Raw genomic sequence first — 15,990 nt, 5'->3', positions numbered from 1 at the left:
TGAACCTATGTATGTGTAAACAGGTGGACAGGATGACTATGATACAATAATTGTAGACAATGCATTAGCATCCAAAAGAAGCACTTCAAATAATTAGCATCCAAAAGAAGCACCTCAAATAGTAATTATTAAAAATAAAGCAATCCAAAACAACGAAAGGTATCTAGAGGAGCACTGTGTGTTTTCCCATCTCATAACTCCTTGTGTTTCTCATTTTCCTCATTCTCCTCTCATTCTTACTATTGTATCTCTTTGTTGTTGTTGTAAAAATCTCCAGCTTTAATGTTCACACAATGATACCTTTGATGTAGAAGCATTATCTCACTTTCCCATGTGTCCAATAGCAGCATATGTCAACTTTATCTCCTCTGCTCATGAGGGAAGCACTACTCTGATGAATTCTCTTCAAACTGACTTCACATGGAATGAGACATTTATACAATAGGCCTCACAATGGCCATTGCAGTGACTTAGCATCAACACTTGTTGTGTGTATCCTCAGACGCAATCACCATTATATATTAGGAGCAATCTGTTCCATGTTCTATTGTTGCTATTGTTGCAAGCAGCAAAGAGGAAGGAGAAATGCTGATGACATGACAAGGATGACATATCAAGCTTTTGAAGAAGGCAGCAAAAAGAGTGGTGATGTGATATGCAAGACCAGTAGCACACAGGGCACTGATCTGAGAATGTGGCTTGGGATCGCAGTTCTAATTTCTCTTGCTGTATGCTTGGCTGTGGAGGAGGCAACCATTGATGAAGGGATCCCTTGCTCAAAGTACCAGCTAGCTTTCAACCATTCATGCTATGAGTTTGTTAGACTCCAGCGTACCTTCACAAGTGCCCAGAGCTGGTGTGAGAGAGGAGGGGGGCACCTTGTCTTTATTGAAAATGAGGAAACTCAAGAGTTCTTGCAAAAACATATTGCTGAGGATCAGGAATGGTGGATAGGACTGATCTCAAACTCCTTGCTGAATGAAACTACTGACGGTAGGTGATTTTGAAATCATGTCTTCTTTAAAACTGTGTCGGCCCATGATGCTTACTTAATGTGACAACAAATGCAATTAGTCCCTCTGTAGACATCTGCTGAAAAGCCACTGTCTTTTATTGCTGTAACTTCAGATTTATATTAAGATGTTTTAATTGCCTGCTTTGCTTCACAGTTCCATTTGTCACCCTTTCCATCGGATCTTGTGGTGGTGAATTAGATCAGCTTGCTGACCCAGTGAAAAAAATGTGCTGGGTTAGTTCTCTAGTGGAAGAGCAAGCTGAGCCAAATCACCACACTAGGAAGTGCTGCAAGATCTGATGCAAGGGAAATGGTGGCATTTGGAGGCTGGGAGCACAGGGGGAAGTGGCGGTGTTTCTTTTAGTGATTATATCAGGTTAAATATAAAATGTAATTGAAGATCCCTATGCAGACTAAACCACCACTGCTTCTGTAGGAGCAGGGCTATAGCCCTGCTCTGCAGGCTCTGACTCTGTAATTGTGTTACTGTGGAAAATAAACATTGGGGACACGACTACTTTGTTCACAGGGTCAATGATTTGGCTGGACACTTCAAATATAAGCTACAGTAATTGGTACAAGGATCAGCCATCTCCCTTCTCATCCACATGTGGGTACATCCTGAAGAATGCCAAGTATCAGTGGGGTGTGACTGAAAATTGCAGCCAGGAATTTGACTTCATTTGCGAGTTTGGTAAGACACACAACAGCTGGAACTGAGAAGTGAGCATGCCATGTTCACAACTCTGCGTAAACTGCCTTGTTGCTTTCAAAATCGCTGTGCAATAACTTAATAAAGCTTATTAAAAATGAACCAGCAAAAAGCCATATAACCCCAGCAGGTGCTCTCTTTCCAGTGCGCTGATGTAAGATCTGATCCAAAGAAAGGAAGAACCCTGAAATCACTGGGAGATGTAGGTGCTCAGCAACTAGCCATCAAGGTCCAAGTTTCCAATAAAGGGCTAGTAAAATAGAAATGGATCTGAGAGTGAATCTATATGTGTGGCAGTCCATGTCTACAGCAGACGTAAGCTAGCTAGTTTAAAGCCAGTCTGAGTAGTGCATAATAGCATAGTTGCAAGAATAAACTCCCACAATACCATAGTACCTCAGCTAGGTGGGACCTCTGTGACTGCCCTGTAAACATACGCTTAGTGACAAATATGTGCCAAAATAATTTCCATTTGGAACTGAAGCAAAAATACAGCCATGCTTCCAGAGGCAGCCTGGAGTCAGCAAAAGTGAGAGCAAGTTTTTCTTGTTTCTTCTCAGACCCTTCCCTCAGGTGAAGTGTGAGGGCTTCCCCAGGATAAGGAGGCAGACAGGAACCTGTACTTCCTGCTGGCATTTTAGTGCTCCGACGGAAAACCTACAGACATTGTGTCCCTTAAACTGTGACTGGGAACAAACAGTCCTGGAAAGGAATGCTGGCAATATCATCCCATTCAACGTATAGATATGAGGGGAATTTGTGTTCCTCACACTTTGCACATAAGCCAAGCATTTTAAACTGTAACTAGAACTAAGGTCACAAGCACTGGAAGGACAGTCTGGCTGGAGGCTCACAAATATAAAAAAAAAGTCTTCGAATCCAGTATTCAAGTACAGGTTAGCACAAGCCCTAGCAGTGCTACTGCCCTGGTCCGGTACTGTACTACTTCTGACATAATGAACAAGTCATTCCACAATCAGCAAAACTAATAAATGTTTGTTTCCTGTCCTGATTTTCTGTTCCACAACTCCTCCCTACCCTCCTCCTCAGCACTCCCAGTTCACTCCCCTATCCCCAGCACGTCCCACCTCTGCAAATACTTCTCCCTCCCTCAGCTCCCTCCCCTGCAGTTCTGCAGCTGCCTCAGAGCTCCAGCTGTACGTGCTGGCCAGCCGAATCCCACATCGTGGAACCAATAAACACTGGGCTGTAATCCCTACTCCTAATAGAGGCGCTGATGTAGCTCTTTGTCTTCTGCCTAGCTATTGACTTCCATGAAATTTTAGGGTGTTTTGAGGTTTATATCCACACATGAAATTTGGCTGAAGATGACTAGCATTAAAAATGATTGGGGGTGAGGAAATTGGCAGACAGCACAATCCCTTAAGCTTATTTTCCTTGCAAAAACAGACTAAAATTATTTTTCCATTACAACCACGGTAGACAACTGTTTGTAAGGAAACTATCATCTGGATCTGACTTAAAGCCGATTAAATTCAGAGTGTTTGCATTATTGAGCAACAATGTCCTCCACTACATCCATCATTCCATTACCCAGGATACTGAGAACAGATTGAGGCAATTATAGCCTTGTTTTCAGTATCTACAGCCCATGTCCATTAATACACATACATATTTCAATAGTAGAGTAGACTCCTCTTTTACCAGCTTTGCATGTGAGGAGTTAGGTCTAATATCTCAAAGAAACAGGGGCAATATTTTCATTAGTTTTCCTCGGTGTTGAATGTTCCGCAACCTGGAAGTGCTTAAGTTTGCCTCTCTGTAAAATGGGCATAGTGATGCTTAACACTTTCACACACAACTGCTGTGAGGCTTGGTTCACATTGAGTTTGAAACTTCAAATGAAACTGATAACTTACCTACTTGATCATCTGAGACAGATAGGTATATGCGTACAAACAACTAACAAGACAGTGTTCTGCCTGCTCCCTTTCTTTGGTCATCTATCCTAGCATTTTTTGTGTTTCTCAACAAGTAAAAACTTTCCTTATCATTATTTCTTATTATTTCTATTCTACCAGGTTCTGTACGTTAGCAATTAGTTGCAGTAAAAACATACGTATTGAACCAGGGTTTGTACATAGGAACACAAACCAGGTTCTGTACATTTTTCCACGTAAAAGTTGCCGAGACAGCAAATATTATGGGAACTCTCTACAGAAAGTAAAGAACAAAAAAATGCATGAGATGATAGTCCGTATTAGAATTTAACAGCAAATTATTTTTCAAGCTTATTTAGAGAGCTCTGATCTGTAAACTGATCATGTTGCTATAGTTACAGCCAGGCTTAGATTTAGCCTTTAAATAACAATAGCACACAATTACTGCAGTGTGCACACATTGGCACTGTTAATCAAGGTACTTAAGGGGAATGATCAAAACAGCAACTGGAGGACAATGTATTTAAACCTGACACAGCTGAAACAAAAACATTCTTTTGCAACACTCCCAGATGAGAGCAGTCTTTCGCATCTCCTCTTCAGGGTATTAAGTATGCTGATTACTGCAGGATGCTAAGAATTCTGAAAGATAATTAACTGTCCCAGATTAATCAAAGAATCAGGTGTATGCATTTAGAGATATGACCTTACTCATTTGAGCAGTCCTGCTGAATGAAGTCAGTCAAATATCACACAGGAACAAAGGTGTCTCTGTAGCAGAAATGGGATCAGGTCCCGTACTTAATATGCAAACTATTCTCCAGAGCAATTACCTGAATATCATGCAAATCACACACTGCCACAAGGCTCTTTCATAAGTAAGGAGTAACTTTAAACCTTCCAGTACTGTAGGTCAAACAAATGCTAAGTGTTTTCCACAAAAAAAAATAATTTTTTAAATTAAAATATTTTGGGTTATTAAAAATGTTCTTAAATCTTTGTTTAAGGCAGTGAAAACAATAAATCTCTTCTTTTGTATTTTAAAAAAGCAAAAATATTTTATTCTTTGTTCTTTTTTTGCATTTTCTTAATTGTTTAGCTTAAAAGGGAGAAAAGGGAAGAAAGAGAAACAAAAAAAATGGATATGCAGGAGAATTGTAGTAGGACCTTTCAGAAATTGAAGAAGTTCAATGTGATTTTTTTCTCATACTAGAATCTGGCCAGAGCATTGCTTGTGCTAATTACAATGCCACTGTACAATGTGGATCAGGAGAAGTTATTCAAATTGGAGAGAGCTTCTATGGACGGAAGACCCCTCACTACTGTGTATCGGAGACTGCTCTCCAGTATGATACAGATGAAGACTGTAGCTGGATCAGTGTCAAAGACGAAGTAGCAGGTAGTGTCTTATGGCATTGCTTGTCAGAAGCATAGAGCACGTGCCAAAGTTCCTGGTCCCTGAAATATCTTACCTTGAATTTCAGTAGAGTTAGTGAATGGGAAAGTGGATTATTCCTAAAATGAAGGGAATCACAGAGAACTGACATGGAGGAGGTTCCCACAGGAGGCTGGATGGAAAGGAAGGATTTTGCGAGGAGCAAAGATTCAGAGAAGGAGAGGGGGAGCGAATGGAGAACAAGGGTTCCTCTCACTGTGTGAAGAAAATACGTGGGCACACCGATTCCCTGACGAACTCAATGGGAGACCCTAGGTTTGACAGAGATGGAAGAGAACACATCCATACAAACCTAACTCCAAAGCAGGAGGGGTGAAAGGGCTGGCAGCCATGGGGACAGGAGGGCAGGAGGGATCTGCTGCTGCCTGCCGTGTGTCGAGTACACGGCCTGCTGGAGCCACAGGGCTCCGCGGCTTGCCAGACCAAACAGTGACCATGGCCTGTCCCTGTGGCGATTCTTGCGGCTTCCAGACAAAATTAAACAAAACACATAACTTCTCTTATTCAGCTTTATTCCAATAAAGTGGAGCGGTGGTAAGAAATACCAGGCAATAAGCAACACACTAACGTCAAAGTGATGTGGAGTTTGTCTAGAAATCAGTGACATGATATTGCTCCCCCTCCCCTTTTTGTTTCTGTAATCATCTCTCATCTGAGCTGTTATGACAGTCAAAGACAAAACCCACTATTTCATATATAAATGGTCCTTCTTTCCAGGCCAGTGTCATGGTCTTCAGGCCTGCCAGGTGGCAGCGGATGGCACTTTCTTATATATAAATGGTCCTTCTTTCCAGGCCAGTGTCATGGTCTTCAGGCCTGCCAGGTGGCAGCGGATGGCACTTTCTTTGGAGATCCTTGTCCAGCTTCTGGAAGCTATTTGTCTATTCAATACCACTGCAAGGAAGGTAAGTAGGAGGGGGCTGTTAACACCAAAAGCCTGTTCTGCTCTTTGCTGTAACACTGTGACCATTGATATTTATCCTAAAAATCACTGCTCCATCCTCAGGGAAGAACATGGAAGAGCAGCGACCACTAAAAATAGGCTTCCCTGTCCTACCTGAGGGGTTTTGATAGGGTACAAAGCCGGGAAATTCAGACACATAAACCACACTTAAATGAAATTATGTTCCAACAAGAATCTTGACCAGTAGGTATGGAAATGAATCAGCTCCCTGTCACACCACTAATGCATTCAAATTAGCAGCAGTATCAACTCAGTTTTGGAGAAGGCCTGCTCTCGATACATGAAAATTAATTGAATTATGTAAGAAATGTAGACAAACAATGGCACTGAATTCTGTCATTATGTTTTACAGGTCTGCAGCTGGTTGTAACAGATGCATGCTTTGTCTTTGAAAATATCACGGTCACTTTGAACTGGCTGCTCTTTCCATACTCTGGCAACCTTTCCTGTATCATTGGCACTGGAGATGGCCACACTATTGATCCTTACTACCCTCTAACGTAAGATATATCCTTCATGTATCAACAGACAACCAGTAAATTTCACTGCTTGCATTTTATTGAACGCTCCAAGTGTCTTAAATGAGATGTTAAAAATTAAGTAGATGAATAATAGATCATACATACAAGACACTTGGATTCTGCAGAAACTTGTTTTGAAATGAATACAAAATTTTATGTCAAGCTGCCAACCACAATCTTTCTTCTGCTTATTATGACAAGTGAATCCTATTTCTCACTAAGAGAATTTATTCTAGATCCTAAGACACAAAATGACTGAAAACATGTCAGTAATTGCCAAAGAAAGAGGCAAGCATTATTTTCTTAAGTTTAAAGAGTATTTTTGATAACATTTAAAATAATACAATGGCATTCTGGAGGAGTTCTTTTATTTTGATTGCATAAAAATTGTGTCTTTAAAAGATGAAACATTTTTCTGCTGGATTTAAAAATCACATTTTGTTGTAGTGCTAGGAATGACAGAGAATGGCTCTAGAAATTTATTTGTCTACTAATGCAATCCTACTTGAGTCAACCAGAAAAATAACAGTAGAAGAATGAAAACCAAAAAGTTGTAACATACTAGAAATAGTCAACATTCTTTCAAAGCTACAGACACAGGCCTGTAGCTGTAAATAACTTGAAAAAAATCTTTGATAGTGAACCTTCAAGTAAAATATATTTGCTAGCTGTAAGCAGAGGCTTGCTGTTTTTATGGGAAGCCCTTTTACTTCACCTACTGAATGGCTTGCAGTCATGCTCATCTATTTTCTGCGTCCAGTTTGATACCCACTCTTACAGGAATTGTCTTTTCTGGTCTGATCTTGTCATTGGCATGTTTTTGAAGTCCAGTTAGAATGAAACCTTTTTCTTCATTAAGACAGCTAATGATAAATATGCATTATGAAGGATGATACGTCCTGATCTTTGTTTGCATTTGCTAGGTGGTACCATGATTAGAATATAAGTAGTTCAGAGATAATAGTGTCAGGAATATTACTTGTTTGCCTTCCATGGTGTATGTCATTCAAGAAGGATATCCACAGATTCTTTTCACCATCTCCCTATGCCTGTTAGTAATAATAGCAACTATCACCATGACCGGAGGTGCACCAGACCCAGGGGTGAAGAGGCGTTTTTGCTAGCACGGGCAAGTACAGAAGCAGCTGTACACAAAAGAAAAAAAAAAAAAAAGATCAAGGGAGTGCTCTGACAAAATGCTGAGCAGCCTCAGCTTCCACTGATATATCTACGAGACAGTAAATCTGGAATAAAATAGAGAATTGCACCGTTACACGCTCTAAAGTGCATAGTCACATGTCTGTGCTCAGAGCCAAAAAGTCACAAACCAGATCTAATGCTGCATGTTATTGAACTGTAATCTACCTACTTTACAGCAAAATGCACCCACCCTTATAGATGTACTTTGAGAATGACCACCCCGATATACATCCTTAATGACATCGTAGCTGGAACAAAGAAGCAATCTTCAACCCTAAAAATTAAACGTAAATAAACGAGGGGTTACAGTGATTGCAGGAGAGCTGAGTCAGGTCAGAAATTTGGGAACTGTGACCACTGTTATCACGTGAAGCTAAGGACTTCCCAGGACAGTCTTCCACAACAAGCAGCTCTTTTTCTCTTCTAGACTGGTCAGCAATGTCACATATAGATATTCATCTCCTGGAGAGTTTACTGTTTTTGTGGAATGCACCACCAGCGAATGGCACGTGACGGCACAGAAGCGGGTGACTGTTCAAGATAAGATGGATCAGCTAAGCGTTACTGGGTGCTACAGCCAGTATGAATCTGGGAACAGCTCTCACTGCCGTACACTGTATGGGGAGTTGTTGTGGATTCAAGTTGAACTCAATGGAGGTGAGGGTAATTACACTGCATGATTTAAACGGCAGGCTAAACATGCTACCCATGGGATAGAAGCAGGATTTTCATTATGCAAAACAATACTTCTTTTTAGTGAATGTTTTCCCTCTAATTAATTGTTGCATTCCTGCAATGGAATGCTCTCAGCTCCAATGGAGAAGTTCTTTTTCAGAGATATTACATCACCTCAAACATAAGTATAAACCCTTTTTCACTCTACACAAAGCTGAAAAAGCATGAACATAACTTTAGTTACATGAATCCACATGAAGCCAGCAGGAATATTTCCATATTTGAAGTTAGGAATCCACAGAAATGCTTCTCTGATTGAGGGTAAGAGGATTCCATGCTGAGCTGGTCACATTTGCTGATGTATATTTTGTTCTCACTTCAAGTTCCTGGAATCCACATATATGCTTAAAAAATAAAATTCAGTAGTGTATGTTTGAATTCTCTTGACTGCCCTAACACTCGCAGCAGAAAACACTTGTGACAGACTTCCACAGGGAGCCTAGAGGGGCACAAAAGCACCTGAAGCAACTGTATTAGAAATGACTGCATTGCTGCAGTGTTCCTAGGACTCCTTTATAAATACCTGAATGCTGCACAAAGCAGCTAGAATTGGATGGCCTATTACGCAAGCTGTGAGAAATTTTGAACTGTCTTTTTGCAGGCAATGGAGTGACCTACATTGTATTAGCAGATAACATGACGCTCACTGAATCCAGTGCAAAGGAAGGAATCGTCCCTCACAATCTGACACTCGACAGTGCCTCTCAAGAGCGGCTAGGTCCAGGGATACATCAGCTGGAAATCCGAGCATCCAGAAACACAACTACATTGGAGATCTCAGAGAGCATTGCTGTTCACTTAATTGAGCCAGTATCTGGTCTTCAGGCTGCATTAGCTTCTCATACTCTGCAGCTGGGGGAGAATTTGGAGATAAATGCCTCTGTGGTTCATGGTGCCCCAGATAAGCTGAAGTTTGAGGTGATTGGATCTAATGAAACACACTCTCACAAAGAAGATGGCCCTCATGGGGAACCTCGAACGTACATCATTCCCGTGCACTCTGAAGGTACAGTGTGCTGACATCCTCTGTATTTCCAAGACACTCACAGATGAATAGAGGAGTTCTCATAAACAGCCACAGCACCCTGGGGTAGGGGACAGTAATGCACAGCTGAATTTGGTAGCTTTTCTAGCTGCTCAAACTTGGTCTGCAGAACAGTATGAATAGCACAGTCTTACTGTCTTGTAAGCGAGCTAAATAAATGGAACTGGCAAATGGGTCTCCATACGGAGACTGAAAGCAAGGCTTCACCTGACTTTAGCTATAAAATACAGTGAACCAGGGTTTATTTTTTCATTACACGATCTGATTCACGTACAAATGATGACATTTTCCTGAATCACAAACTGTTTTCCTCCTGTTTGTTCATAAACTTTTCAGGTTTACACTCATCTGCATTTTACACTGCAGTAATTAATAATCTGAGGAGCTGTCCGTAGAGATGACAAAGAAAAAGGGAACTTTTCCGTGCGTCGGTCTCCAACACGTAGTTTTTGTTGGACTTACTTATGAATAAGTTTTTTAGTAATTTTTTCTTTCCATTATTAAGAAATCAAAGCCTTTAAAATGTGGGATTAGGGAGATTGTCCTTAAGAGTTAATTCAGTGGCAGAAGATAAAAAAGTTTCCTCCTCTAATGAACTATTCAAATCCCATGCCAAAGCTGGAACACTAAAAGCTAATTATGATTTCATTTTATGTTGTAAAATTATTCAATATTAGAAGTTTTATTGGGTCTCCCTATACCCATTTGAACATCCCTTCCCTTCAGGCAGAAATTTTCAAACAAGACAGCTGCTCTTTCAAGATGCCTAAACTCATTTGGACTCCAGTATTAGCACACCTCTAGTTTCCTGTGTGGTAATATCATAGCCAGTTGACAAAGAATAGCATCGCAAATGCTAGGACAAAGGCAGCTGAGTTATTAAAAAGTTGAGATAAAGGGGAAGAACATTCCTTTAAAAGCCTTTCAGCAGTGGAAACTCGTCAGAAAAAAAAAAACCAAAGCTCTTAACAGAAAAGAACAGGATTTTCTTTATGAATTGGATTTTATATCCCAAACGTGATGGACTGGTCCCACTGCTGTTCTTAACTAGCCATTTGTCTTCTTTAGGTACTTTCCTAGTGAAAGTGGTGGCCATGAATGCCTTCTCAAACATGAGTCTGGATCTTGGGTTCATCACTGTGTTGGCAAACAGTTCTCATAAAGAAGGTAATTGCATTAATCTGACAGTGCTGGTTTTGACCACGTAAGTGTCTTTTTGCAATCAGAGCATTTAATGGAGTGTTTATGGTTTGTATCTAGTAATTGCTTTCCTTCCAGCAACAGTGCTGAAAACTTTTGTGGAGGCTTCTTCCTGATGAAGGCAGATTCCCTAGCTTTGAAGTAGTCATAAATTAGCATCACTCTGTATATGTTACATATTGCACATTTGCTATCTGTCCTAGAAATAATTAGTGAAGTTTATGGCTTGGAACATAGCTCTGAAACCAGGAAATATTTGCATCACAGCAGTCTCATAAATTGCTGTCAGTAAATGCTTCTAGATGGCTCATCCTTACATTTAGAAAAGCAGATTATACCAGGAATAACGTGACCTTAGTACTAATCCCATTGAGACTTTTCCAGTGTTTTCCCTCAATTTTTCTTTGTACATCGATGAAATTCCATCACCTTCTGTGTATTTTGATTTACACCATTATGTTCAAAGAATCAGGATCATCTTCTTTATAGTATGTGACTAGCTTGTGGTTACAATTTTACCTATTGTAACTAGACGGTTTATCACAGTTCTAGAGTCTGATTCTTATAGCTCTATCTTTCAGACTGTCGGTAGTCAAATCCTGTGTATTTAAGTCATATTCACTAAGGATGTCTGAAAGCTTTACAGGTAGCACTAAAATATTTTGCTCTTTTTTGTATTAAACAGGTTCTGCTAAGGAAGAAGGCAGCTCCAACACAAACACCCAAAAGACAAATGTAAGTATTATTTAAGGATCTTTCTTTAAAATTGAAACGCTTAGAAATTTTCCTTACCAGTAAAAGTGCTGCATAAGATGTTGAAAAGAAGTATTTGTAGCATACTAGATTATGGACTAGATTTTCTGTGCCCCATATGGTTTAATTTAAAATCTACACCAGAAGTCTCTGAGACAAATGTGTTTACAGGCATTCAATCTACAATTCGTAAAAGCCTGCAAGTAACAATTACAAGATTAGAGAAAATGAACTTGTCACAATGATTCAGTTTTGGAAGTTGAATTGAGCTTAGATGGATTTTTAAATTATCTACTTGACGAATAGAAACCTCTCTTTGAGGGGCTATCCTTCAAGCAGAGTTTAATATATTTTTATATTGTTTTTAAGTGTTTCCGGCTTCTGTATTGGAATGTTTAAGTTACTTTGCAAAAAAGAAATTTCCAGTTTATGGCGAACTGAGAAACTAATGATACATCAATTGCTAGCAGCTGCACAAATGTAAATAATAAAATTGCCAGATATAATATTTTGTTATCATGGTAAAGGTCTAGTTTTTAACTATAACACTAGTAGACAGATGTCTGCTATAGGAGACGTGCTGCTTCACAAGAAGGCATCATGCTTTACAGAATGCCTGTAAGAATATATTGCATCAGAGGAATATAAATCTAATTCAAAACTAAGTTTATCACAGTTTATTGCCCAGAAAGACAAATTCAGCTACCTTCTTCTCTTTATCTATAGCTGTAATGTATCCAGTTCAGATAAAAAAGGAATGTACTAGAAGACAAATGATTGTCCAAGGGTTAAAAGTCTTGGTCCAGAAGTGGAAAATTAATGGGAATTAGTTTCCAAAGTACCTGCATTAGTTTTGAAAATGGGAGCTGGGCTCCTAAGCCACTTATGAGTTTGGGCGTATTTTGCCACACAATTTCCCTGTGCCATCTGCCACTATTCCCATAGCTTCTACTTCCATATTACCACTGATCAGGGAAAGATCATTTAAACTACAGATCTGCATACAGTGATTTGGGGTCTAAACTTTCAGACCTTTTTCGTTATAAAGAAGCAAGATACATACGTGTTTATACATCCTCCTGTCCTAACTGATATGTTTACTTATTATTTAGGGTCACAAAAGAAAAAACAAAATACATATTAAACCGAGTCGCCATGTGGATCCTTTCACAACTGTTACGCTTGGCTGGCCAGACAACAACAATAATTCCAGTTTTCTCTGGTCCTGTGGTATGTGCATTTCCGGAACTTTTCCACCAATTTCTATTATTTGATGAGTAACAAACTCACCGTCATGTCAGATCAAGTGGTGAAAATCTGACTAAACGATGGTTTACTCGCTGGCTTTAAAGTTTGCCACTCACTGTACATGAAGAATGTCCTTCTACCTTACCCTGGTTTTAACACCAAACTAATTATGGTATATAATACGGCATAGTACTCAGTTTTGTCTTTTCCCAAAGGCAGCTACTCCTAGGTTTCAATTTTTCAAGGTCTGCCCATCGTAAGCCCTCACCCTTATAGCCAAGGATTAATCCCAAGTGACTTACGTAGTTAGGCATTTGCAAGGTACATGTGTCTCAATAAACCAGCAATAATTAGCATCAAACATGATGCAAAAACTTTTATGGCTGAAAACTGGATTGAGATTCAGGACATCTGTGTTCTGTCCCCATATTTATGCCTGACCTCAAACACTACTTTGAAGAAGTCAGTCTGTACTCTGAACTCTGATTACCGACTCTTTAAATTGGGTTCAGGAAACTTGTTTGCTCTGTAAAGCTCTTTGAAACCTATGGCAGGAAAGTCCTTCATAAGGGACATGGGATATTATGACTATTCTAATTATAAAGGAAATATTTGTGCAGGAGCTTGCTGGCCTGAGTGGAACGAATGTGTGCAGCAACAGATAATCCTAACCAACCAAACTGAGGTGCAAATCCCACCTTCCTGCCTTCCTCCCCCAAAGTCAGCAGTGACTGTCAGGGTTACAGTCCGAAACCATGGCAATGAAGAGAGGCAGGACGAGCAATGTCTCTATGTGACTGCAAAACAAGAACTGCAACTGGAAATCAGGTCTGTTTTTAAACCCTAGTATTCACTGGTTAATATTATTACTGCACAAACATAGTGCAAGGCCACAGTTACCAATAATAATGATAATAAAGTGATAACATACTTATTGTTGTAAATCTATTTATACCCTACCATCATAGAAATTACAGACGAAATGGGTCTTGCTACATTTTCCAGTCCACATTTCTGAACATGATCCTTTTATAAACTGATTAATATTCTTCCCAAAACCATTTAGGGTTTTTGACCCCACTACATCCTTTCAACGTTGGAGATTTCCATATGCAAACCTCATTGAAACAATGGGAATAAATGCCATATGTCTGAAATTCCTACTAGACACCCAGATACACATTACTGCCTTAAAAAATCTGTTCTTCAAGAGTCTCATAATGCCTCATTAAAGAGCAGTGGCATTTCAATGATCTATTAATATAATAATTTCAGGAGCTTAAATAGAGGCAGGCTTCATTTGAGAGCCTGAATCAGTTTTGCAACGTAAAAAGTTTGCAGGTTCTGGGCCTCAGTCATGTTGAAAATGGAGATGAAGGTTCCTAAATCTCTTGCTTTAAAATTAAGTAGTTCACTATTTGTGAGTCATGTGTCACCTGTCTCATATTGCAGGGCTTTTGCAGATTTTCATCAAATGAGAGTAAAACAATCAACGCCAAGGACTATGACATGTCATACAGTTACTACCTGTAACTACCATCTTACTTCCTTACAGGTGTGAGGCAAACTGCAAGCCAGTGAATGCTAGTGATGAAGTAGTTTTGAGTGTCTCTGGACAGAAGGACTCCCAGGCCATGTATTATAACTGGTATTTAGATAACACATTCCAAACCAAGGTGAGAGCATCAGATTCATCAGAAATACTACACACACAAAAATAAATAACCACCCTGAGGGAAAGCCACGTGGCCTCAGAGTGATACTTTGGCAAACGGACACTTTGGAAAAAGCAGTGAAGACCAAGACAAGGGGGTGTCTGGTTTGGGAGGGGTTATAATGAAGGGCACCAAACTGTCACCCTGCTCCTGATAAATCACAGCAGAAGTCACAGCAAAGAAAGAGCCTCTACTGTCACGTTTTCTTTTCTGTCTGATTTTCCAGTCTATGACCCTCCCTCTAGCCTGTGGCCTGACTGGTTTCCGGCAGAACTCCTTGCATTTGCTTCAAAGCAACACATCCGTGTTGAAAATGAACAGCTCCTTCTTGCAGACACAGGGAGAAGCTTTTCAGATTAAAGTAACAGGTAGGGGCAAGCAGGGTTTTTCAGACTCCTTTGAGATAGTCTCTGCCGTCGTGACATCACATTGATGTTAGACACACATAGCCTCGCTGTCAAATACGAAGTTAAATGAGTCCACAAGTTGAGAGCTGTTACTTTATATGTGGGTTCTTTAAAATAATTAAGAGCTAAGTTTGTTCTGGGCTGTTGCACAGCAGGACAAATTCAGTCATCTTACTCCAAGCTGTTAATAACTTTGTTGAGGTTCATCTGGAAATGAAGTTATGCTAAGTACTTGAGGATATAATACAGCTTTGCTTTATAATGCAAACACTACCATGCTTTTAATGGTTCTTTTCCTCTTATGGCTTATTCAGTAGTGGAATTTCATTTCTGATTAGGCCCACCCTGATGCTTCTGGTGCCTGAACAAACAGCATCATTGTTAAGAGTAGGCAAGATTAATGTCTGAAAATCAGTGCTGCCGGGGCATGATTATTGCTGACATTCTGCTCCTTCCACTCCCAGCAATGACTCAGCGTGGCTATGGGGAGGAAACATACCTTGTCAGCACCGTGCCTCCGCCTGAGATCCCCAGTTGTGCCGTGTCTCCCAAGCAGGGATCAGTGCTCACCACGTTCACAGTCTCCTGCAGCGCTCCTTGCTTGGCGGGTTCATGCCAATCCAGTCGTAACAGGCAGCTCACATACTGCTTCTATCTGAAATCAAGTAAGCCCTGAGGTGAACTGTTTGGCTAACTGCTTCTCGGTGTTTCTAGCAAGCACTGTTACTGTTGCTAACAAGAGCAAAGGCACAACCTGCTTCTGCTCCCCAGGGAGAATGAGTCGACCAGGCCTATGCAGAGCAAGCCCAGGGTCCCCTGTTCCCAGAGAACAAGAGGTGTCTGTGTGGTGTCTGGTAGATGACCCCCTCTTTCCTGTTTCAGATTCTCTCCTGCACTGTGGTCCGGATCCTGAACTCTTCCCAGTTTATCTTCCACTTGGAGAAAAGGAAAATAATTTCATTTTACATATGACAATTACTGTTAGCAACAGCTATGGTGATACAGTTCAAACTAATGCTTCGGTGAAGGTACGCAGAAGAATTACTTTAAGATCTCTCAAGTTGATACCTAACCTGTGATTCACTTCTGGAGCTTCTTCCCATTTTATACTTCCCTCT

General features: G+C 40.2%; 1 protein-coding gene across 1 annotated transcript in view; it reads left to right on the top strand.

The window, feature by feature from the left end:
* The first annotated feature begins 539 nt into the window (after window positions 1–539).
* LOC104256549 (polycystin-1-like protein 2) overlaps window positions 540–15,990 on the top strand; it is a 41,977-nt gene continuing 26,526 nt past the window's right edge. The window contains exons 1-15 of the mRNA XM_059825090.1: window positions 540–993; window positions 1,545–1,709; window positions 4,842–5,027; window positions 5,879–5,989; window positions 6,401–6,548; window positions 8,197–8,426; window positions 9,106–9,510; window positions 10,618–10,716; window positions 11,435–11,484; window positions 12,615–12,732; window positions 13,371–13,578; window positions 14,306–14,426; window positions 14,692–14,833; window positions 15,337–15,537; window positions 15,755–15,900. Of these exons, the coding sequence (XP_059681073.1) occupies window positions 540–993; window positions 1,545–1,709; window positions 4,842–5,027; window positions 5,879–5,989; window positions 6,401–6,548; window positions 8,197–8,426; window positions 9,106–9,510; window positions 10,618–10,716; window positions 11,435–11,484; window positions 12,615–12,732; window positions 13,371–13,578; window positions 14,306–14,426; window positions 14,692–14,833; window positions 15,337–15,537; window positions 15,755–15,900 (2,784 nt within the window). The remainder of the gene's footprint in view (window positions 994–1,544; window positions 1,710–4,841; window positions 5,028–5,878; window positions 5,990–6,400; window positions 6,549–8,196; window positions 8,427–9,105; window positions 9,511–10,617; window positions 10,717–11,434; window positions 11,485–12,614; window positions 12,733–13,370; window positions 13,579–14,305; window positions 14,427–14,691; window positions 14,834–15,336; window positions 15,538–15,754; window positions 15,901–15,990) is intronic.

This window comes from Gavia stellata, chromosome 15 (genome assembly GCF_030936135.1).
Source record: "Gavia stellata isolate bGavSte3 chromosome 15, bGavSte3.hap2, whole genome shotgun sequence".
In the NCBI taxonomy this organism is placed as follows: domain Eukaryota; kingdom Metazoa; phylum Chordata; class Aves; order Gaviiformes; family Gaviidae; genus Gavia; species Gavia stellata.
The sequence above is the reverse complement of the archived record's forward strand: the minus strand, read 5'-3'. Positions and strand labels throughout refer to the sequence as shown.